At 39.3% G+C, this 25029-nt stretch overlaps 1 protein-coding gene across 2 annotated transcripts in view; it reads left to right on the forward strand.

Annotated features, from left to right (window-relative positions):
• The window catches only part of chchd6a (coiled-coil-helix-coiled-coil-helix domain containing 6a), a 120433-nt gene that overhangs the window by 21019 nt on the left and 74385 nt on the right, over nucleotides 1-25029 (forward strand). Inside the window, exons 5-6 of one of the 2 annotated variants that reach the window (XM_028453268.1) lie at nucleotides 15095-15118; nucleotides 16493-16576. In XM_028453268.1, coding sequence (XP_028309069.1) covers nucleotides 15095-15118; nucleotides 16493-16576 — 108 coding nt within the window. The remainder of the gene's footprint in view (nucleotides 1-15094; nucleotides 15119-16492; nucleotides 16577-25029) is intronic. The other variant, XM_028453269.1, reaches the window with a different exon arrangement.

Raw genomic sequence — 25029 nt, forward strand, 5'->3', positions numbered from 1 at the left:
TTGCTAGATGTTTTATCATATTCTACTCTAACTGCTTGTTTAGACAAACATCAATAAACTCCACATTGCTGTTATGACATTTAAAGCAATCAAAGTACAAGAGTAACTTAGTGTATATTTTCCATTACATTTTACTACATTATCACAATATGGTTAAAGAAACCATCGTGCTTGAATTAAATTTGAATTTTAAAAGGTGTGACTAAAAATGGTGGTAACACTCCTACAATTAGTGCTAAGATTTGGTGTTTGCTTTAGTTAGCAACACTGCCTCATGGATAGCTGTGAGTTTGCACCACACTCTGTTAACGTAGAGTAGGGAAAGCCAACTCTTGGCCAACTTTAAACCAAGGAGCGGTCCAGCTTGTGTTAAAAAAAAAAAAACAAAAACAAAAAAAAAAAGAGAATGGGGAGATTGTTCAGCTTTCTGACAGCCTGGTAGTAGTAAAGATGGATGCATTTGTTTCCCATGTTAAAAGGTTTTCTCAGATGATTTTATCTATTGATCTATAGGCTTTAAAATTGTCAAGTGCATTAATGGGAGCTAGATTAGGCAGCAGGACAACACACTATGAAAAATATCTGGAACACTTGGGGAGGCATGAAGTGGCATCACGCTCTGGCAAAAAAAAAATGTCCCCAACCAGCAGGCTGAGTAGGTATAAGTGGAAACGTGTCATTTTTGTTTCTGATATCAAAACATTGAAAATAACTAAAATGTTGGGAATGGTATTTTACCAATGTGTCAGAATTTAGCCTTACACTTCCATGCCTGCAGGAATGCATATTTGCCACAAATGGTTCAAATAGGTTTTCAGCAGCCCATTACTTGAAGAAATAATTGGGTGAAAAAAAAGTACCGTGAAATATATGTAATTGTAAAAACATTTTAACATGACAAGTAGACAAAATGTTGATTGTTAACAAAGATGACACGTCTTTTCTTTTTTCATTCATAGCATTGGTGGTATTTATTTTCCATGGCTACATCACAGTTAGCGTGGGTGCAATAGTTATCTGGTAAAAACAAATTAATGAGATGTGTTTTTTCTTTTATAACTCCATTTATAGTTGATCATCGCTGCCTTTTTTTTTCTTCATTCAAAGAACACAAAAGCAACACTCTGTGAAAGTGACTTGGTGGATTTAATGACGTGAAGGTCCATTTTGCTTCTCTTTGTGTAGTTAATATTTATTATTGAGTGCTAATGTGTTGCCTCACTTGGAGCTATGTGTTAAATAATCTCCTTAGAGAAAATGAAGAGAGATGCAGGAAGCTAGAATGGGAGAACGACCCACTTCTGCTATCAGATGGCAACACAGCACACAAAAGGTCTACGGGGATATGTGCGTAGACACTGAAGATTGTGTTACAGTGTTGCACTGAGTATTTTACTTTTGCCTCTTATCCTTATAATTCAATTCAACTTTGATTGTATAGTGCAATTTACAACAAAGTCATCTCAATGTGCTTATCAAAATATATATATTTTTTTAATTTATTTATTCAGTTTATTCATAATAAGAAAGAGAAAATCCAACAAGATCCACATGAACAAGCATTTTGCGACAGTGTGAAGAAACGACTCCCATTTAACAAGAAGAAATCTCCAGCAGAACCAGGTTCAGAGGTGGCAGCCATCTGCCTCGACTGGTTGGGGTTAGTGGACAGAAGGACCAACAGAACAGGATAGAGAGATAGAACATCAGAGTGTTCCAGACTAGTTGAGCCGTGAACCACAGATCAGGAACTTCCATCATCAGCTTCATGACACCTGAAACAGAGCAGAGAGAGAAGGGTGAGGAGAAGGCACTGACTGCAGAAAAACATGATACTCTATTATCAAGTCAGTCTGCCTTGGCCTTGGGCCTCACTCCCAGTGGCCTAGTCAACACTTATCATAAAGGTGACAAATCTCTTCCTGTTTATTGGTAAGCTAACAGTGACTCCAAGGTGTGTAAATGCGACCATTCACAGAGGAGCCCATATCCGCTCTCGTGGTTAGGTTATGTTATGATTCAGTCCTGTTTATGCGTACTGTAAATCATAACCAGCTACATCAGAATTTGAATCTCTTCCTCTTTATTGAACCAGAAAATGCGACCGTTTACGGAGGAGCCCATGTTTGCTCTAGCGATCAGGTTGTTATGATTCAGTCCTGTTTTTAAGCATTGACTATCACGATGATCCCTTGCTGTCTCTGTCTAACCCAGTGAGACTCAAAGCAGGTAACTCATTGCTTAAGAGGTGCAGGTATTCAGTCCAAAATTAAGTTTAATGGTTGAACACTGATGTATAATGCAAGCTTTTATTGAGTGGGAATCCCTAAAAAATTCATTGTAAACACAAGATTGAATGAAAAAATTGAGTGAGGAAGAGAGAAGAAAGTCAGCCCACGCTAGGTCTAAAGTGTGATTTTGTGCAAAAATAGTGTTTCTGCATCAGCATGGAAGACGGTAGAAATTGGAAAAAAAAAAAAAAAAAGGCAGTTGGATTTAAAAAGCTTTTTTAAGTGAAGCTAAGCCTGCGGTAAAGAAGTCCAAGGTTGTTTCTGTGGAAATTGTGGAAGAGAGCAGCAGTTAGCGTAGCGAGTGGCAGCACCTGTAGCCAAGATGCTAATGCAGGAGCCTCCAACAGACAGGACACGAGAGGAGAACTATCCAGGGGACATGAGGAGGACTCAGGGACAGAGAGAAGAGAAGAGAAGGAGACAACAGTGAAAGTTCTATTATGTACATGGACTGGGTAAGTTTGGGCAGAGGCTCAGTTCAAAGCCAAGATGAGCTGCTACTCTTGGCTCATGAAAGAGAAGGCAGGCCTCAGCTGTGAAATATGCAAAAAAATGAAATGTGAGGAAATAAAGTTTTCCAAGGCTGTTTATTTGGCCTTTTTGACGAATACCTTTATTTTATTTGCATTTTGTGCTGTGCGGCTGATTCATTAGAGGAGTTATGGTCCTATGGGTGGAAAGGTTTCTAAATGTTTTGTATTTGTGGGTTTTTGTGTTCTGAAAGTTTAGTGGCCTTTGTGATGAGAATAGCTAAATTAGCGGTGGTTTTGCGCTGTCCTTGGTGCTGAAACATGGCAGCTTTTGACAGATGTCACTCAGTGTAAGAGACCGATGTGCTCCTTAATGGGCGATTGTCTGTGCTTCTTTAAGGCTGATTCATTATTCTTTTTTAAACAATTAGTTTAATTGGTTGTTTGTGTTCACGTGATATTATTGGCCCATTTAGTTAGCAAAAGGTGCTTTAAAAAAAATTTATTCCGTGACATTTTTCTCTCTCTTACTGCCAGGAAACAAAACCCGGCCTATTTCCGAGTCTCAATTTCAATTCCTGTTCTAAAGGATCTTGATTTCGATTCTTTGAGTTGTATAGGTAAACAGGTCAGATTTCACAGGACAATTTTTTCATTTGAAAAAACCTTTACACAGGCCATTTTTATTAATTCACTTAGTTGAAACAGTTTAATTTGGTTGCCCAACTGCAACTAGGGTATTCAATTACAGAGGTCCCCAACTGTAAAACTGAACTTTGCTGAAATAACACTACAAACAAGTTGGCGATGACACGTTGGTGACGACATAATCCAAGATGGCGGCGGCCCGGACTTCAGCCGAGACTATTTAATAAGAGCCAAAGACATGGATATAATGAAAAGAGTGGATGGACGGAAGCATAAACATGCAGACTTTCACACGGACACACACGGATTTATTAAACACACGAACCTGGGTAAACGCAGTAAACGGAACAGGCTTCACTGGACGACTGCCACTAGGACCCGGAGGCAGAGTAAATGCGCTCCCGTACTGCATGTACAGGCTGCAATATCACCAAGTTTATCATTTTACCTGTTGTTAGAGCAACTGACTTTACCAGGGAGCAGCTATTTAGTCCTGATGATTGTTTTCTGGAGTTTTACTGGGCTTTTTACTGGTGATTAGCTCCTATCTCCCTTCCTCTCCGCAGTCCAAACTGAAGTCCATTTTTCTTCATGCCTTTTTTTTTCTTCGATCTATTAGATTAGTCTAATGTAGAATATCTGAATCTCGTCCATTAACATGTTTTTGGTATCTTTTGAGTGGTTTATTCTGTTAACAGGTGGCAATGTTTGCTTTTATGTATCTAATGCCAAACTATTCTGCATGGCAGTAAGCAGTCAACCACGGGTCACCCACATGATGCCTTCAGGCACCGATAGACCTTATGAACCATGTGAGGTGCCCTCAGGTCTGTGCTAAAGGGAGCACTTTTGTATCAAAATAATTTTTAAATGTTTACTTTCACTGAAACATTGTGACAAATGTGTTTAAGCATCGCAGATTTGGTGTGATAAGGTATATGTTTAAAAAAAAAAAAGAAATAAAAAAGTGAATTTCCTTAAGTATTACAGGGTTTTACAGGTTTTATGATTAGTTTAAAAGTTGTCACGGGTTCAGACTTAAACATTATTTATTCCTTTTTTAAGTTACTGGTAGTCTTCCTTAATTATTATCTTACCCTCTAATTAAACTGTGAACATTTTCTATTTAAGAAGTGCTTTTCAAACTGATAGCCCTTCAGACTATTCTGTACCTTTGAAGTTGCTCGCAATTTCAGAAAATTTGGTAGTAGACACACAGTGGTTTTAGTAAATGTGTTGCGATACAAGCCAGCAATAAAGAATGTAGTCCTTTGGTCTTATATATTATTATAAATATATATATATGTATAGAGAGAGAGCACAGAGTAGGGCTGCAAGATTTCATATTAAAATAATATATCTAAATAGAAAAAAAAACACACCAAAAAAAGAATAATTGAAAAAAAAGGTTCACTGAAAACTTGATTTTGGATTTTGGTTTTTACCTTTTATGAAAATAAAAAGAAAGCTGTGTAAAGTATAATTGTTTTATTTGCTTTAAATGTAAGGACCATTTTTTTTTTTTTGCAATGTAGAATGTCATCTCATCTGTAATCCTTTTCCACTGAGCTCCTGTCTTGTTGTTGAGCAGACCACATGAGAATGAAGATTCTGGTGTTAGCTGCTTGTGTTTTAGCCTGATTTTTCTTCTCCTCTCCCACATGGTACCATACTGCTCAGATTTAGGTGTTATGGCTTAGGTGGTGACTATTTTAACTGGCGACAGACTACTGGAAGTGTTGCTAGAAGATAAACCTATTATACTACTGGAGTGAACTGCTTTAAGCACTTGTTCAGCAGCTGCTAAAATGCAGTCCTAACACTTACATCGCAGATGAAATGCAAATTAGAGGAAACAGGACATAACCACATTAATCTGTGACTGCCTTGACCTAAATAAAGACAATCTATTTGACTTCTTATCTTTACAAATAAGTCTAACATTTTAAACATTTAAACAAAGTTCAGTGTCTTTACAGTCCAGATTGATACATTTGTTTTTGTCAAAATCAGCTGACGACTCATTATTGACAGAGTCACATGCTGGAAGAGGGAGTGCAGAGGTGCTCAGCTGAAGGACATTATAGAGACTTGCAACACAATGACCGGGCAACATGCTTTTTTTTGCTGTACTAGATTAAAGTGTAATTAGACATCCACTACTGTAGGGAGCAGTGGCGTTCTGATGTGTGTGAGTGTGCTCTGTTAGAGACTATAGAGCAGGGGTTCTCAAACTTTTCAGCCCACGACACTCAATATATATTCTCTTTGCCCTGGAGAGAAGGTTAACATGTGTGTGCTCCAGAGACATTGAACCCACCTCCCTGCTGGGTAGCTGGTATATTTTCTTCTTCCTAGGGGGGGGGGGCGTAACAGAAAATAATTGAGAAGCTTTAGTGTATAGTGTTGATGAAATTTCATCCTTTAGCTCTTTCACGTTAAGCCATCTTGTCACTTGCTTCAAAAACTGCTAAAATAAAAAAGGAACTCCAGTTAACAAGCCAAACTCTGCAACAGTGGGATTTGCTTTTGTCTGCTGTCAGATGTTTCCAGCATATCCCTTGTTCCTCCGTGCTCACTCACTCTCACTGTGATTTTGTTTCGTCTTCCTTTGTCTGTTTTCTTGTGTTTCCTATTTGTTATCTCTTAGACCTGTCGGCTGTTTCCCCCTGGTTGAGTTTCAGCTCAACTTTTCTTTGCTTGAGTTTTCCATCTCGCACATTTACACCACCCCCCTCCGCTCCCATCCCCACCTTTCTGTTTCCAGCTTCTTAGAAGATACATCACACCTCTAGCTGTGTACTGAATTGATTCATATGCAAACTGTGCCTGGAGAGGGAAGAATATACAATAATACATTTGTAAGCTAATCTTCCATTTGGCTTGTGGCTAGCAGCTGCCGTATTTAATTATACAGCTTGTTAATAATCAAAGTTATTTTTCTCTGCTTGTGGAAATGCTGTGTAACAGTCACAGTGTTGAGATGCTCTTTTTTTCAGTTTCCTGCAGTTTTTGGTACTAATTTTCCACAGTGATGGACAGATTTCAACCACTTGATTATCAAAAGGTTGGTTTTTTGTCAACACGTGAGTTTTTTCATACTTTTGAGCAATTTTTCATGTGTTTTGATATGGAGAATAGGAGGTCTTCTTTCCACTTAATCAACATTGAAGGCTAGTTGTCATATGTTGACACATATGTTGACACATATGACAACTATGACAACACATCTGTCAACATACCACTTTTTTAAAAATATATTTTTCCATTAAAAAACAGCCCTGAACGGGTGTGCATTTCCTAAGCTGTTCTTGGACTTGTCCAGCTAGTGACTGCTAGTGCTCTGAGGCTTCCCCAAGACAGCCTCCTACTAATTGAAGGCAGTTAAGCTTCACTTCAGGCTTAGTCTGCCAGTTCATCTGCAAATAAGCTCAGCTGTCAGGATTTAAACTTTTTTTGTTGTTGAGAAAATGCTATTTTCATCTTTGATGTCAGTTTTCATTTGTCTTGAGTCTTGTCCCTCCATACTTACTTAATGAGAAGGAGTTTCTACACGAACACAATGACATCACTCAATTTTTAAAAAAGGATGATGTCAATTCTTTGAGGCATGAGGACTTTTTATGCCAAAAGTAACCAATAACAACAACCACATACCACATATACTGAACTGGATTTAGATGCTGAGAATGTAGAGGCCAAACCTTCAACATCGTGAGACCAACTAAACCCCACCCAAGGTTAAGCAGCTTTAAACAAATGTGTATATTAGGATCTTATTTGTCAAGGAAGTTTATTTATTGTTGGATTAAATACATTATGATGTTATGGGTGCCATTTACTATCAAAGAGTTAAATCATGCACAACCACATCAACAAATACCGTGGCACCATATGCTCCCTAAACTAACTAAAATTCAAAATGTGATGTAATTATGAACCCAGCCCAATGTACTAAACTATTCAAAATCAATAGCTGGGATTGGTTCCAAAGTTCACAGGCCAATTTTGTAAATTTGTAGGTGTCGATGACGTGATTTGTGACTGATAAGGTGTTGAGTAGAGGAGTGTTTTGTAAAGTCTTCTTTGGAACAGCAGCAAAAAGAAATTAATATAACTCAGAATGGAAACAGATTATAAAAGTCAAATTAAGATAAGTACAGGGATCACAATTTTCTGATTGTTTTGATATCAAATATGACATGGTGCTTTCACGCACATTCTTGACGGATAAACTTTGACTAATTATATTTTATAGCAAGTGAATACCAGAGTTATTTTAATCCATTACATCCATTATTAGAGATCAACAAATAGATTAACATTTTAATGCAACCTTTCCACTACGGGCATTTTGATTGATGCGTGGAATCCTCCAATTAAACAGGGAAGTAACACATTGCATGACAAATGTATGAAATTTTCATTAAAACTCGTAATCCAGTTTAAGGGTGCATTCACACACCGACGAATCCTAGAGTGGTTAAAACGTTCTTAGATTTTTTCTCACTGGCAATTTTTCACAGCATGGGGGATTGCGTGGGGCACGAGCGAGCACACTGGCGCGGATCATTTTAAAATGTATAACTGCGAGTTATAAACATGAGGAGCAGCTTCGTGTGCGCTACTTCTGGTTGAAGCTACACTGTTTATATTGGACGGTGCACACAGGGGCAGGTAAGTGGCTGCAGGGGTCCTCGGGTAAAGACAGCAGCATCCGAGCAGATGGCCTGTATTAAATAGACAGTGCGGCTGATGTATGTGCTTCTGGGTTATTCAGATTAAAAAGAAGGTTAAAACCACCTGTGCACATCTGGAAGTCGCTTTTGTGTTCAAGTGTGCAACAATTATTATGACGGTGTCGATTAGAAAGGAAAAAAAAAACCAAGAGAAAATCCGCCCTATATTGCTGAAAACTGAATGTAGGGGGCGTTATTGCTCCGTAGGGGATAAAAATTACAACGTCGGGGGCTCTTACGCTCAACAGCGCTGGCAAAAACCCTGGCTTTGATAGTGTGCCTCGTTTGGGTGGTTTAAACACAAACAAAGTCGAGAGCGCATTCTGTCAGTCTCGGAGTGTTTTCAATCAAAGCCTAGAGTGACTGGGAGCGCCGTGAACACAACCGCTCTCAGAGCGAATCAAACACAAGAGGTATTGGGGATGACGTAGGGCATTGTGGGTGTTCAGTAGAGCCAGCAACGTCACAAAATAGAGCTTTAAAACTACCAAAAGCACAGCTGTTGCTTATGAGAGAACAAACGAAGAAGGCAGAAGTTTCTGTGCTCTCTTAAGTGCTCACTTTGACCCATTGTTAAGAGCCTCTTCTTTGGGTTTCTGCTTTTCTACCGAGAGAAGTCCCTACCCCAGTAACGGCGCCCTCAAGCGGTTAGCTCATGCAACTGCACCAGAGGCCATTTGGAGCGTATCAGAAGTTGTGCTCTGAATGCAAACCAAGCCAAAACAAATGTGATAAAATGGTCACCTGTCCCCCGCCCATTCTGACAGAGTCTGGGACTAAACCAGTGTCAGTCACCCTAAGCATCTTTCATTAGTTCCTTTTTGGTCAAGTCATCAAGTCAGAGGCAGGCTCTGGAAGTTCTACTCAGCAGTGGTGCAAATGACCCAGAAAGTCTCTGGAGTAGTTTTTGATGTATGGGTGTTGGTCAGAGGACATCCTGGCCTTTGATATGTAGGTAATAAAGGGAGTGTGCAGTGCAGTTTGAGGATATGCCTTTTGTCTCGGAGGTGAGCTGTGGGGATTGTTGTTGCAGTCCTGGGAAGAAAATGTTATTTGATAAGGCCTGCAAGGTTACAAAGAATGGGGAGAAGGGACGAGAGTTGTCCATCTCCAACTGATGTCGGTGTTTGATTAAGTAAAGTCTGCGTTATTGAATGAGGAAAAATCACATCTGCTCTTGCTACAACTAACACATTTTACTGTGACATCTGATCTTTTAAACATTTACCTCAGAGATAAGTGTGGCCTTTTCTAGCTTTTATAAGATGTGTACTCAAAAGTAAAGTTATTTTCAGGTAAGACTGCAAGATAAATTTTATTGATCCTCTGTTGGGAAACTTATTGTTGAATTTTGCTGCTGTTCACATCACCAGGACAGAAAAGAGCAAGCAATTTGGACCAAAGGGTTGGTGGTAAATGGACTTCTTATCTAGCACTCACCACCTGAGTAGTTTAAAGTGCTTCATATTGTTAGTCGCTTTCACTCCTTCTCAGGCACGCACACACACACACACACACACACACACACACACACACACACACACACACACACACACACACACACACACACACACACACACACACACACACACACACACACACACACGCACACATACATATATAATAGTATAATGTAGTACCAGGAGTGAACTTTATTTGCAAGCTCTATCAAAAGATGGTGTTTAAAACTCAAGGTTCAGTAAGGTAATGTTTCTCATGAGCCCATGTCAAGCAGGTACTAAGTAACTGCTCCTTAGGAAGGAATGATCAGCAGCATGTTGCCTCCTTCACAGGTTGGTAGTGACATTTTTTGTGTGATTTACAGTATTTGATCTGGAATTATTCATCTTGTTCTGAAGTTACTTAATTCTTGACTTAGAACAAGACCTTACCTATTTGTCATAGCACTGTTGGCTGCTGGTCCTCGATGGTAAGAGCAGATTGTCCTGTCCTGTCCATGTCAACTACACCAGTAGTTTTAGCCTACCTCAACCAGTATGTGGTTATTACACTGTAAATTAATGTTTTTTTTTTCCATTTTTACCCCTTAAACAACTGCAAATCAGCTCTGAAATCAACATATGTAAGGAAAGCAAACTGCTACGCTAATTCCTATAGACAAAATAAAAGTAACGTACATGAATGAAGGTTGTCAGGTAACCCAGTGGGAAGACGGATGAGACAACACTAGCATGGAGCTCCCACCATCTTCAGTGTGTGTCTGTGTATCTCTGTGTGGTGTGTGGAAAGCCACGCTTGGCTTGCTGTTATCTACTATAGACTCCCAGGTCCCTGGAGGGGCCCCGGAGGAGTCATCTGATTCACTCACAGTTCCTTCTCCGACTGCAAATTAAAATAGGACTTTCATAGAGAGATGCTGATAGGAAGAGGAGCCGCGTTGTATTTTTAATTACGTTCAATGTGATTTTTCCGTGATCCTTACAAAACAGAGATGTGTGGAACCAATAAAATTACCACATAAGTAGATCCTGTCTCTCCCTTTCTCTCTGTTCACCTGCATTTACACGCAGCAGCTGCAGCTTTTCAGCCGTCAGTGAAAGTATCTCCCACATCACCACCCTTCGCTCTTTGTCTCCGCTCAGTTTAGGTCCGTTTATGAAACACCGGCGATTGGCTGTTCTTTGATTTGGCGTTCAGCGGCCCTGATAATGATGATGAATCTTCTCTCTGCATGTGCGTGCACGTGTGCATGCAGGCTTTCTTCACTTCAGCTATCCGGCACTGTTGCTGCTTTTCAGTACCACTGCGCTCTCAGTCAAATGCGTAATGCTAAATCTAAAAATATTGATTGGCATTAATTTGCTTGGAGCTGCAGACGTGAAAGGTTTAGTACATTAAGGTTTTTCACAAAGTGAAAGCCTGTCAGTCTAAGAGATACTTTAGTCATGATACGTACATGTTGGTTTTTACTCTGTGACAAATAAACACATCTGCCGCTTTGTGTACTCAATGTGCCCAAATAACTCACTTCAGGTCAGCATACTTTACTGTTCAGTATGGAGGAAACATTGCATGGTAGGGTGATGAGATAATAATTATTCCTTTAAATTATTTTTGATATCAGAAGTGTTTTTTCTGTCTTTTTGTAGCACAGGTTTTTCCAATGCATAATTAGCAGGATTCCTTATCAATTAATTATTGAATTTAAAAGGTAAATTGACTTGATTTATATAGATTAGGGGTCACCAACCTTTCTGAAACTGAGTTGCTTCATAGGTACTGTATAGTCCGAAGGGCTACCAGTTAGAGAAGCACTTCTTCAATACTACATTAACACAGTTTAATTTTATTTAGAGGCTAAGATAATAAGGAAGGCAAACAGTAACTTAAAAAGATAGGAAATGTTGAGGTTTCACCATGAAACACTATTTCTCCTAATTTATGCATATGTTTCATTTTGATTGCATTTTATTGAAAATCCACCTGCTACATCTCTTGTATGTATTTATCTTTGTGAGTTTGAATCCTGGAAAATAAATGGAGGTCATTGGTGACTTGAGCTCCTGACACATGGTCCGTGCGGGCTTCCTGGTGCCCGGGAGCACCGTGTTGGTGACCCCTGATATAGCACTTTATCTCCACCGAAGTAGTCCTTAAGCGCTTCACAATATCAGTTCATTCACCCATTCACACTCACATTTACTCACCAATGGGACAGAGCTACCATGCAAGGCACTATTCAACCATTGGGAACAACTTATGGTTCAGTGTAGTGTTGTAGTAGTCGACCGGTCTTGGTCTTGAGACCAAATTTTAAAGGTCTCGGACTCTGAAGCATTTTGACTTGGTCTTGTCTTGGACTCGGGCTGCCTGGACTCGGGATTTTTTTATAATGTGATAACAAGGAGAAGAACGGGATAAAACAATCCTTTATTCATTCTTTAATCCACCCCATATAATGACCGCAACCTTCCTTAATGTGACTGAGTGACGTGTGTATGTGTGTATGTGTGTATATGTGTGTGTGGCTACGGTTTCAGTTTGGACCGCGGAACGGAAGGGAGATAGAAACTAATCATCGGTAAAAAGCCCAGTAAAACTCCGGAGAACAATCACCAGGAATAAATAGTTGTTCCCTGGTAAAGATAGTTGCTCTAACAACTGGTAAATTGATAAACTGGTGATATTACAGCCTGTACATGCAGTACGGGGACGCATTTACTCTGCCTCCGGGTCCAAGTTCCAGCCGTCCAGTGAAGCCTGTTCCGTTTATCGAGGTCCGTATGTGTTCAATAAGTCCGAGTGTGTCTGTGTGAAAGTCTGCATGTTTATGCCTCCGTCCATCCACTCTTTACATTTTATCCATGTCTTTTAAGGCTTTTATTACATAGTGTCGGCTGTAGTCCGGGCCGCCGCCATCTTGGATTATGTCGTTACCACTGCGTCATCGCTGCAAGTCGCACAAGTGCAGAATGACTCAAATAACTGTAAAGAGGTCTTATATTAGTCTATTTTCTTTTCAAAGTGGTGTTTTTTTGTGGCTTTAGACTCCAATTACATTTATGTATATAATATGTTCCGCACTATATAAACAGGATCACAATACAACTATTTTTATAGTTTCTGTTTCCATTGTATCCAGAATAATAATAATCTTTCTCAACAAGAACTGCTGATTGATTTGTCACATGACTGTTCCAGGGTTTGAGTTTGTTTTATTTAGTTTCACATCTACCTGTAGCTCTTTGTTTTTTAGACTGATGACAACTTGTTTATAGTTTTATTTCAGCAAGTTTCAGTTTTACAGTTACAGTTGGGGACCTTTGTAATTGAATATCCTAGTTACATTACAACAACCAAATTAAACTGTATCAACTAAGTGAATTAACAAAAATTGCCTGTGTAAAGGCTTTTTCAAACTAAAAAACTTGTGAAATCTGTGACCTGTTGACCTGCACAACTCAAAGAATCGGAATCGAGAATTGTTTAGAACAGGAATCGAAATTGAGAATCGGAATCAGAATTGTTAAAATTCAAACAATGCCCAACCCTAGCAAAGAGGAAACACTCTGTGGTGTGTAGGTGACAAGCCATGTTATTTCTTGGCAGAAATACTTTTAAGCACTTGCTGTACATTCATCTGACATAAAAATCTTGTTTTCAAATGTATAGAATAATTGTGGATTTATCAGTAGCAGTAGTAGTTTTATTATTTTAGTTAATTTCGAACCTTGTCATAATTTTATTTATTTATATATTTTTTTAAGTTAAAAAAAAAAATGTTTATGGTCTTGATTTTGGTCTCGGCTTGTCTCTGTCTTGGTCTTGACTCGGTCTCGGCTCCCAGAAGTCTTGGTCTCGGTGCATTCTGGTCTCAGGCAAGTCTTGGTCTCGAACACAACACTAGTTTAGTGTCTTGCCCAAAGACTCTTCGGCAGATATAACACTGGGATTGAACCCCAAACCTTTCAATCAGAAGACGACCCCTCTACTACCTGAGCCACGGCCATCCCCGAGCCTGAATTTAGACTCCCTTAAGAAATAACCCCATGCAAGCACCGGGAGAACATGCAATCTTCACACATAAAGGTGCAAGGTTTCCCCACCAGGGGTGAAACCAAGAGTAATGTTGCTGTAATTCAAAAGTGCTAGTGCTGCCTCCTCAACAACAATCATTATATATGCAACTTGTCATCCATCCATCAATTTACCCACTTTTCTTAAGAAGCTGAGATTCTATTGAGGGAGAAAGGAAGAGTGGACCAGAGTGAGACAATGTTAAACTGAAGACCAATGCTAATCCAAGACACGAACTTGCAGGGAAAGACAAATGCAATCCCCTCTACAAAACTATCATTTTATCCTCCAGTTATCCCAGCATACGTGGCATGACTATACAGATAATCTAACTGATACTGTAGTTCCACTGGTATCCATATGAACTTGTTTCAGGTTGAAGATCGTTTATTTCTTCAGTGTTGCTTGAATTTGATCTGCACTTGAACCCCGGAAACCAATGTGATCAATGTTTGTACCGGCGATATAAAAACCATAGTCAAATCTTTCAACATGTCTTAGTTTGTATAAAATTGAAAAAAAAAAATATTTTCTCTTAAGCTGCCATTGTTGTTTCTGTCACAATACTGACTAGGTACTGACGTCATACGGTTACACAGGGATCGGCCCTATTCATTTAGCCTATGATGCTGAACCATCTGTGCAACCTTTCCAATGTGAACCTGAGAGAGACGTAAGCAAGTAGAATAACACTTAACAACTGTGTCGCTATGCCAACAGAAAGGGAGAGTGTTTGTTGTAAGGAACTTCACATTCTGCCAGCAGCTGTTCAAGGTAAGCTTGTTTAACTGAGGTTGTTTGCATCCAGCACAGGGCAACTTTGATGCAGTTTGCTCCCGACTTCAGCAAACTGCATCAAAGATCTGGTGCGCTTAATCAAAGTACATTTATATATGCTTACCATGAACAGCTGGTGACAGAAAGTAGAGCACCTTACAACAAACACTCTTTCTGTTAGCATAGTGAGGCAGTTGCCGCACGAATACCAGGAACGTTTCTGGCTCTTTCCTCTTCACATATTTTTTAGCCTTCATTTTGGAGCTCATTTTGATTTATGTCTTCACTGTTAGCCTCTTTCTTCGCATTGTAGAGTAATATGAATGGGACTGAGCCCAGTGTGACCTCTTGGCATCACTATCCAGGCAGCATTGCAACATAAATATTTTTTTTCAGTTTTATACAAACTAAGAAATGTTGAGAGATTTGATATGTTACAAACATTGATCATATAGGACAAGAACGTCTTGGTAGCCGGGTTCCCCTTTGAAGTGTTTGAATTGCTAATCCAATGCTAGGCTGTGTGCTGTGGTTGAATGGTAGTTTTCTAAAAGTATATCTTCTACTTGCTCCCTGTCTTTCTTTCTATGTCCTCCTCTGATCCTCGCGGTGCTTGCTCCCTTACATCTAGTCTGCTGATGAGATAGAAGTAATGGTAAGCAGTACCACAGTACTTCTGTTCTTTCCATCCATTTCACAGCTTTTGTCCCTTGCCCGCTGATTTTACCCACCATATTTCCAAGGTTGCTACTGCAAAGAAATAGATTTAGTTAGGCTAAACCACTCTCCCAATTTGTCATTGTTCCACCAAGTGCCTCAAAGGGAACACTAATTGTCCTTGAAAAAAGGGAGCCCCAGACACAGGCTGTATGCAGTGATCCCCTGTTTATTAATAAGCTTATCAGAGCCCATCACTTGTATAATCAGATTGGCACCTTCTTAAACCAATAGAGTGCATCTTAAAACAAAAAAGAAGAAACTTCTGCTTAAATAAAGCAAAAGAAGAGCCGTGATCTGGTGGGGGTTTACTCTACTTTTATACTTGATCTTGTTTATAGAAAAACAACAAACTTTACCACTTAGTACTTGGTATTTAAAAAAATGCTGCTTCCGCTAGGAATGATATTGTTATGCATTTCCCTATCTCACACACAAACCTTTGCTCTTTTCATTTGTGATCTGCTGGCTGTGAGTGGTTGTCATGTGCATTTATTTTTAAGGCGATATTTTGTTCAGCTGGACTTAGACATTTAAATAAATCTGGGTTGCTGATGTCTAATAATAGATGTAATTGATGATGTATTTACAAATTTTATTTAAAATCATTGTTATCAGCACATGTTTACAGTCGAGGGGAAAGTTAAGTCTGCAGTTCTTCAGCTGTTTAACCTTAAATGTGCTATTTAGAGACAAAACGGATTCCCTAATAAATGAGATAATTAGATATTTTGATTTGTTATTTGAAGTGAAGTTTTTAAAGATTTGCACAAAGACAAAATGCCTTCTGTTTGTGATATTCATTTTTCACCTCTTTCATCTTTGTTTGCACGAAGTTTTGTATTTTGTGTGTTTATTTGAAAATGTCTTTCACCTTCACCTGTCTTTTAAAGCTGTGTTGTAACTGCTCAAAGACACATGATGTTGGGGAAGATAGTTATGTGCTGTGATTGTTTTTTGTTTTTTTTTGACTAAACAAGAACTCCTTGAATATAAATGTCTAGTTGAGAAGAGGATAAAATGTTATGTATAATTTAAGTGTGATTTTCATGGATTTTTGTCAGGCCTGTAGGAAATCCATGTGTCACACTTGTCCCTAGGCTTTACTTTTAAGCAGATTCTAATGCACTTTCACAGAACATAATTACAAACACATTTTATTAAACAATTTAGTTGATTGGAGGTATTCAAATTCCCAATGTAGCTATTCAATATTCGGTATACAAATTCCCAGTGTAGCTATTCAATATTCTCCTTCTTCATAGTAAAACATGTTTGTAATGTTTCCGTGTGCGTGTGTGTGTTTTTGCAGGCTCAGCAGTTACAGAAAAAAGACTCTCAGCTGAAAGCACTGGATGCCTTCTACAAGGAGCAGCTGGCACAAATGGAAAAGAGGGTACAAAACACACACACACATACACACACACACACACACACACACACACACACACACACACACACACACACACACACACACACACACACACACACACACACACACACACACACAGAGTTGGCATTATGTGGTGCATACTTGCTCACCTAGAACCCAACATCTGACTTGATTTGACGCTAACTTTCATTATGAGGATGAAGCAACATGAGCAGAGTTACAAGCATACTAACAAATGACATATCTTAAATACAGTAGTGGCTTGCATGTCTGGTGTGTGAACTGTTTAGACCGATTTGTCCAGCTTGTCAAATATTGTCAAACAATATTTTTTGGACCCCTATATGTCTCCAAGATATCGCTAAGTTGAGTTAAAGAAAAAAACAATAATTTGGATGTAGAGTTGACTGTCCAGAAAAGCTCAATGGTTGCCTCGATTTTTATCCCCCACCACAAAAGTGAAAGGGGGATATAGAGTTGAGCTCCGTCCAACCGTCCGTCCGTTCGAGTTAAATGGGACAGCTTTTCTCAGAAAATGTTTAAGATAGGATAACCAAATGTGGTTTGTGGCTTCAGGGTATCAATACTTTGATAGAGTTAGAAAATGAGAAGTGTGCAATTATTTTTTCTGGAGTTATTGCCTTTGTGCCGTTTTTTGTTACTTTGTTCGCGGTATCTTCAAATAGGACAGCTTTTCTTAGAAGTCATTAAGATGGGATAACCAATTTTGGTGTGTGGTTTCAGGGTATCAATACCTTGATAGAGTTCGAAAATGAGAAGTGTGCAATTATTTTTTTCCGGAGTGATTGCCCTTTTTCCGTTTTTCTTTACTCTGTTCGAGGTATCTTCAAAGGGGACAGCTTTTCTTAGAAATCGTTTAAGATAGGATAACCAAATTTGGTGTGTGGCTTCAGGGTATCAATACCTTGATGGAGTTCGAAAATGAGAAGCGCGTGATTATTTTTTTCCGGAGTTGTTGCCCTTGTTCCCTTTTTCTTTACTCTGTTCGAGGTATCTTCAAAGGGGACAGCTTTTCCTAGAAATCGTTTAAAATAGGATAACCAGATTTGGTGTGTGGCTTCAGGGTATAAGATAGTTAGTAATTTTATATTCTGATGTGATAATATTTTCTTATGTATGCATCTAAGTTACATTTAGGACATTTAGGAAAAGGTTGTGAGTTATATTGGCGGGGGATGTTGACGACTGTCTTCTTGTTACCACATGGTTTAGGATCAAGCATCATCTATATTTATTGTTGGCCTGACCGACTAACAAGAAAATGCTTGTCAAGGAAAAAGTGATGATTGAAGTGAGTCCATCTATTATTCTATTTAGTTTAACCAGTTTGTTCATTTATATTTAAAATGTTCCTTACAGACATACATGTAAGCTACCACTTTAGCCTATTTAAATTTAGGGTTGAAACAGGGTGCAAAATTTCCCAGGAATTTAAGATTGGGAAATTTTGGAATACTAAATAATAGAAACTTTTCATGTGAATTTTTAATATTTTTGGACTGAACAGGAAATTAGTAGTAATTTAAAATTGTATAGTCTAAACGTTAAAATTTGGATTCATACAAAATAAAACAATTACAAACTTATTATTTAAGTTTTGTAACCCTCTTGTTTTTTAGAAATTGCTGGAAGTAATACGATCTTAACCATCAAAAATGTGATTTCAACTCAATGATACCTTTATAACTGAAAATGTAGTGGCAAAAACCAGCAGCACTGAAACCAATAACAGTGCAGTGTTTGTTTTACCAAACAACAATCATTTCTTTCACTACAAATACATCCACATTGAGTAAATTAAAACGAAGAGTTACGAATGTAACTATGGTTCTATGAATCCCGAATGACCGCCAGAGGCGGTGCTTTAAGCACTGAATATTCCCCTTCGCGCATGCGCAGTGCGAGTATGTATACCAACAATGTCACCCGTGACCCCTGGATGACCCAGAGGAAGTTTATATCTTCCTATCTTCCGGTATCACTCCAGGGTACTTTCCTACAGAATCTTCTCACGAGCACACGAGGGTTCTGAGTGACAAAGAGCTCTGGCGGTCATTCGGGATTCATAGAACCATAGTTATATTCGTAACTCTTCGTTCTATTTCATCCCTGCTGACCGCCAGAGGCGGTGCTTTAAGCACTGAATGACTTATACCAGAAAAGTCACGAAGAATCCTGCTTACCACCCTTCAGTGTGCTGCTTGGAGACAGCACCACCCCTGCTAGGGCCACCATAACAAAGAAAGAGCTGATCAGACCCCCGAAAACCTACAGTAGCTGCAATGTAGGCTTCCAGGGCGCGCACTGGGCACAACAGGTCAGACTGAACCTCTGGCTCCACGGAAGAAGGGTTGAACCGTGCCAGCCGAATGGGCTGGTTGAGGTGAGCGCGGGACAGCACTTTAGGGAGAAAAGCTGTGTTGGGCCACAGAGTGACTCCCGAGCCGTCCGAATTCCACCTCAGACATGTGTCGCTGATTGACAGGGCGTGCAGCTCACCGACACGCTTTGCGGAGGAAATGGCCAGAAGGAACGCAGTCTTAAGGGTAACCCACTTCAGCGCTGCTCGTGCCAAGGGCTCAAACGGTGGAAGGCGCAATGCCTCCAGCACCAGGGGAAGATCCCATGCTGGAGTCCTTGTGGCTCTCGGAGGATGCAACCTCCAAGCTCCTCTCAAAAAAAGGGACACCAGCTTGTGGCTACCAATCATGCCATTGTCGACCATTACATGTCTGCAAGATATTGCTGCGACATAGACTCTCAGCGTTGAATGAGAAAGCCCTTTGTCCAGAAGGGACTCGAGAAAGTTCAGAATAGCTGGCACAGGGCAGTGCACAGGGTCCACCTCCCGCCTTGTACACCAGTCGGAAAACAGTTTCCATCTGTTCTCATACTGGAGGCGAGTAGACGGCGCTCTTGCATTAATTATAGTATATCTAACTGGGTCGGGCCCCCCAGTGGCCAAACGCACAGTTGAAGGAGTTGCGGATTGGGGTGCCAAATCCGCCCGGCCAGTTGGGACAGGAGATCCCTCCTGTCTGGTATCACCCTGCACTCCTCGGCTTAGCCTGAGCGCGGACGCCGTAGGTTGGGCGAGTATAGGGACTGTATACTGGGGAAGGGAGCGCGCACGCTGCCTGCACAGTAGAGGCCCAATATATTAAACAAAAAAACAACCACTGTACTGTGGTCCTCACCCAGACTGGGCTCTTTAACAGAAGATGACACTAGCTTAGCCGGTGATGCTAATGTAAACAAATCCACACTGGGCTCCGGGCGTGCGCACACAACCCACCAGCAAACAAATAAAGTCGGCTAACTTAAATTTCGGGAGTAAGCTGCTCAAATGCAGAATCACCGACCATCTCTTTCCTTTTTATAAAGACAACCGTTGATCTGCCGATTAAGCGGCTACTTACCTTGTCAGCGTGTGTCGTCGGGACCAAACACAAACCATATGCTGGGGGGAGGCGGCGCTAACGCGGCCTGTGCCAACAGAGGTTGCGAATGGGTGAAGCTACCGCTACCCAAACGCTCACCGTCGCAGCCCCTGGAGGGCCAATGCACACTGCTCCGACCTACCACGGTCACGGAGCTACTAGCGACGGCAGCTGTATGCAAAGTATTCCAGTAACTGCGCGCGAGAAGAAAAAAAGGAAAGTACCCTGGAGTGATACCGGAAGATATAAACTTCCTCTGGGTCATCCAGGGGTCACGGGTGACATTGTTGGTATACATACTCGCACTGCGCATGCGCGAAGGGGAATATTCAGTGCTTAAAGCACCGCCTCTGGCGGTCAGCAGGGATGAAATAGAACTCCTCTGCCTGACTCCTTATTTAAAAATGTAATAAAATGACAACCTGCCTCTAAAAACCAACAAAAAAAAACTAATGGCAAGATCCTCCATCTTCTTCACTGTCACTGTTGTTCAGGGTTGTTGAGGATGGCTATGCATTGTGCAGTCAGGGGGCGTGGCCTCATCACAGCTATAGTAAGCAGTGTTCCATGTGCATGTGTTTGATGAATAGCAAAGATATTCTCGACTATACTTGAATGTAATCTAGTTGTTTAAGTTAAGATAATGTCAAAATAAATTTCCCAGTTATATTTAACTTCACTTTTAAGGCCAGCCTTTAATATAGTCCCTATGTATTCCTGTTAATTTCATGCAGTTCATTCCGATGCAAAGTTTCCAACTTTGAAATTTTCCTGATTTTTAATTTTTAATTGGAGACAAGTTTAACCAACACACTTGTTTTAGGACTGTGAGTTGATGACCTACATTTGAGAACCACTGCTACAGACACAGGATCAGTTGTTTTGATGATTTTCACCTCATTCATGGGGGTGCAGCTGTAGTCAGGGCACAACTCTTAGGGTGCTGCTTATCAATAACAACACTCAATCCTCTCTAAGATCATTTTGAAAAAAATCTGATTGTGAAAATGTATAATCTTGTAATATCAAACAGAAATTAAAGTTGAGAAAACCTCATTAGTAATATTACTCTGTGTGGTTTTACAGTTGATTTGAAGAAAAATAGGTTCCTTTTTTATGTGGATATGCATTATCAGGCATTTTGCAGTTAGGTTTACTTTGCCTTTTGGTTATGGTTGTCCAAATATGGGTTCATCTTCAGTCAAACCAACACTCTGATCTACATTTTCATTATTTACTTTTGTTGTATAGTGATAAAAAAAAGTAAAGGATGAGTTTTTCACATTTTTTGTGGTCCCTCATTCACTTGATTTTTTTTTTTAATGCAATGGTTTTACTCATTGCCTCACTTTTTAAATTACTTTGTGTTAATGTTTCAGTATCTGGTGTCTAAAAGTTCTGATGTAAAGGATAAAGTGAGCTAGTGTATTTAATTGGCATTAATTTATGCTGAAGAAAACAATATTTGAATAATAATAATCCATATTTCCATGAATGCTGATCCTATCTTTCAGTTACTGGTTCTAGATGTCTAGTTGTGAACGTGTTCTGCAGCATATTTAAACTCACCTGTACTCACATGGAGCAGCACACAGAGACTAAGCATCTTTGGACTCACAGGCTCCCTCATTCCCTCTCATCTTTGTGCCTGACATTTGCACGAGGTGACAGCCAGGAAGTTAAGTGCTTCTATATTTTTCAGATGGAGAAGACCTTTAGAGGATGTTATGTGTGAAAATCTCAGTATGACAGGGGTTTTGGTTAGCATGTGCTAGGGGGAAAATGAAGTATAAGAATAGAATAGGAATATACACAATAAAAACAAACAATAGTAGTAGTAGTAGATACTGGATTTTTCATTTTTTATCTGACTCCTCCCTGAGCTCGCGATACCACTTCTACGTCGACATTACAACTTTTGAAATCTTAACTAGAGACGTTGGTAACTCTTTTCCTTACCGACAACACTGATGTTTCCTTATCGACTAGTTTATTACACAATATATTTCTAACAGCTCAAAATAAACACAAAAATAATCTACAAGGACAAAATATTGTCTTTAAAATATTGTTTGCATTTAATATTTTTCTGAAAACATGCTCCGCACAACTGAGCTCTGGAGTCAATGTGTGACGTTCCAAGCATTTATTTAGTTTAAAGCTTAAACATTATGTATAAACAGTCCAACAGGCAGAAGCAATATTATTATTATTTTTTTTTTTTCAGACGCAATATTATTGATCAATAATCAATGTAATCAATAGTCGCAACTACTATATACAAAAGGCAACAAAATAAACAATAAATCATCAAAATTACAGTTCAGCTCTCAATAACAACATGTTCAGGCATCACATTTTAACACATTCAACAGTGAAATTTAGAATGAGAGACGTGTGGGGGTATCCTCCTGTTACTGAATAAAAAGTAAAGCTTTGACTGCTTCATGATACAAACGGAGCAGCCGTGCAATCATTAGCAAGAAGCTAACGTTAGCTTGATGAGCTGATATGTTTTTGCTAGCAGGGATTAGCCTGCTGCTGGTGTCCAGCTGCTGTTTAATGAGATTATAGCCTGAAAGAAGTGTTCTTTCATGCTCCCTTTGTACATTTGTACATTTTGTGTTTTAATTCTACTTTATATTTTGGTAGTTGCTTCTTATATTTTATTTTATTTAAGTACTTGTTATTTTAGCCTTGTTTTTTCTTTCGCACCAATACATCAAGACGAATCCCTCGTATATGTAAATGTGCTTGGCAATGAAAAACAATTCTGATACTGAAAGTTTTGTTCCTAGCAGTTTGCATTAAACTTTGTCACTTTTTAGCGAAAAATGTTCTGAGCCTTCATTGTTTCACTGCACTGCAGCAGCTCTATGCAGTTACGTGCATGTGAGCGTGCACCTGTACGGCAGGTTCAACTGCGCCGCAGTTTGTGCTTTTCTCACCTGAACATCGATCATTTGAAAACGTTCCTGTTGTGGGTGTGTTTCTCATAGCTTGCTTTATATTTATCACACTTGCATTTATATAAAGAAGCATGCTGCAGATACATTATTAACTAGTTTTTGGGCAGTCGACTAGAATGCTGTCGATGTGTAAACACGCCAACATCAGGAGTTTTCATTTGTTTCATTTTGGATATTATAATTATAATCAAAATGCACTTTTGTGCGAAAATATTGCAAATTAATTAGTGTTGAAAAGTGTGAAGAAACAAAGGATTCCTGGTCTGTTGTAATACGGGGGACTTGGCCTGCTCGATTATAGAAAAAATAATAATCACGATTATTTTATTCATAACTGAAATCACGATTATTCACAAAACAAAACACGTGTTGCACGTGATGTGTCTTTGCTCTAGGTCTTCATCATCAAACCCAAAATGTTCCCATAGAAGAGAATTTGACTTGCCACTTGTTTACCAAGTGTTTTTGCTGCGTTTCTCCTGCCATGTTTCAAGACCACAAGCAACAGCTTTCCTTGTGTTAGCCTGCAGGCTAGCTTTGGCTTTGAGAGGGGCATGGCAGAGGGGAGGAGCTTGCATGTGCACTGATTAAACACCTCAAAGTTAGTATTGATAACGTGTGTTCCAAGCTTTATTATTTGTAGATGTCCGAAATAGTGGGTTTGATTTATTTAGCGAATAAAACATATGTTATTATTATTTTTTTTTTTAAAGAATAGTTTTTTCTTGATTTTGTTGTTTTTGTTATCGTTGGGTGTAATAATCCAAATTGTAATCAAATTTCAATGAATTGAGCAGCCCACTGCTGGGAGACCACTGTCTCATGTAGATATGTTTGATATTTGTCCAGCTTCACTCCTGAGGCTGAGTGAAAAGACAAGTTTTCTGTCTGTCTTTTCATTTGTCGTCCTTACATTTCAAAGTTTCCCGACTGCCTAGTTTAAACAACAGATGGACAAACACAAGATGGCTTGCAGCCGTCACACAAAATCTGTAATGTAATTGCAGCACAGTCAACCTAAATAAACACAGATTACCTCAACGAACGGTCTCCACACATATTTAAAAGACACTCACACACACACAGGTCTCTGTGTCACAGGCCTGAATGTTTGCGTTCGGCTCATTAGTAACAGGTTGGGTTTGTACAGGGAGAAGAAGACTGGCAGGCTGGCATACGGGTGGCACCAGTTGTGTTTGCTCTTGAGCTCAGGATGTTTGCAGACAGACGTCCTTGTGTGGGTATGTGCAAATGTGTGCCTGTGCAATAGACAGTGAGGAAAAGCATTGCTTCATGTATTTACTGTATATTCAAATGCATGTGTGAAGAGTTTGTAAATGTGTGCATCTGTCTGCATTCTGCACCAGAAGCCATATAATACCCGCATGTGTTTAGGTGCTGAAAATGTCCTCAGTGATGGAGTTCTTTTATTTTTAAATGTAACCATTATAATCTACAGTAAGTGCTTATGCTACCACTCTTCCCATTCTTACAGTAAAATTCATCCTCTATATAAATGTAAAACATTATCTTAAAGATAAACAAACCACTGAGAGTTTACAATCCTAATGTGCTTAATTTCCTTTTTATTCACATATGCACAATAACACCTGAGAGCTACATTTAGTAGTTATGCCAGTCAAACAATGACTTGAAAGTCATTGTGCCAGTTGAAGGCAGGAAAGCAGACATGGGCAACTGGCGGCCCTGGGCCCACATGCGGCCCTTAGTCTAATGTTGTGCAGTCCCCAAAATGAACATGTAAAACTAAATAATTATGAAATTATTACAGAAATATACTGGTACACAAAATGACCACAAAAATACAGTAAATAACAACAAAAATACTCTAAATGACAACAAAAATTACAACAAAAGTACATAAATTGACAACAAATATACATAAATTGGCAACAAAAACACAAAAATAAAATAAGTTATACAAAACAACCACAAAAATACTATAAATAACAACAACGATAGATGAAATTACAATAAAACCACACAAGATGTTTACAAAAACCCA

The sequence above is a fragment of the Gouania willdenowi genome, chromosome 7 (genome assembly GCF_900634775.1).
Source record: "Gouania willdenowi chromosome 7, fGouWil2.1, whole genome shotgun sequence".
NCBI classification, from domain to species: Eukaryota; Metazoa; Chordata; class Actinopteri; order Blenniiformes; family Gobiesocidae; genus Gouania; species Gouania willdenowi.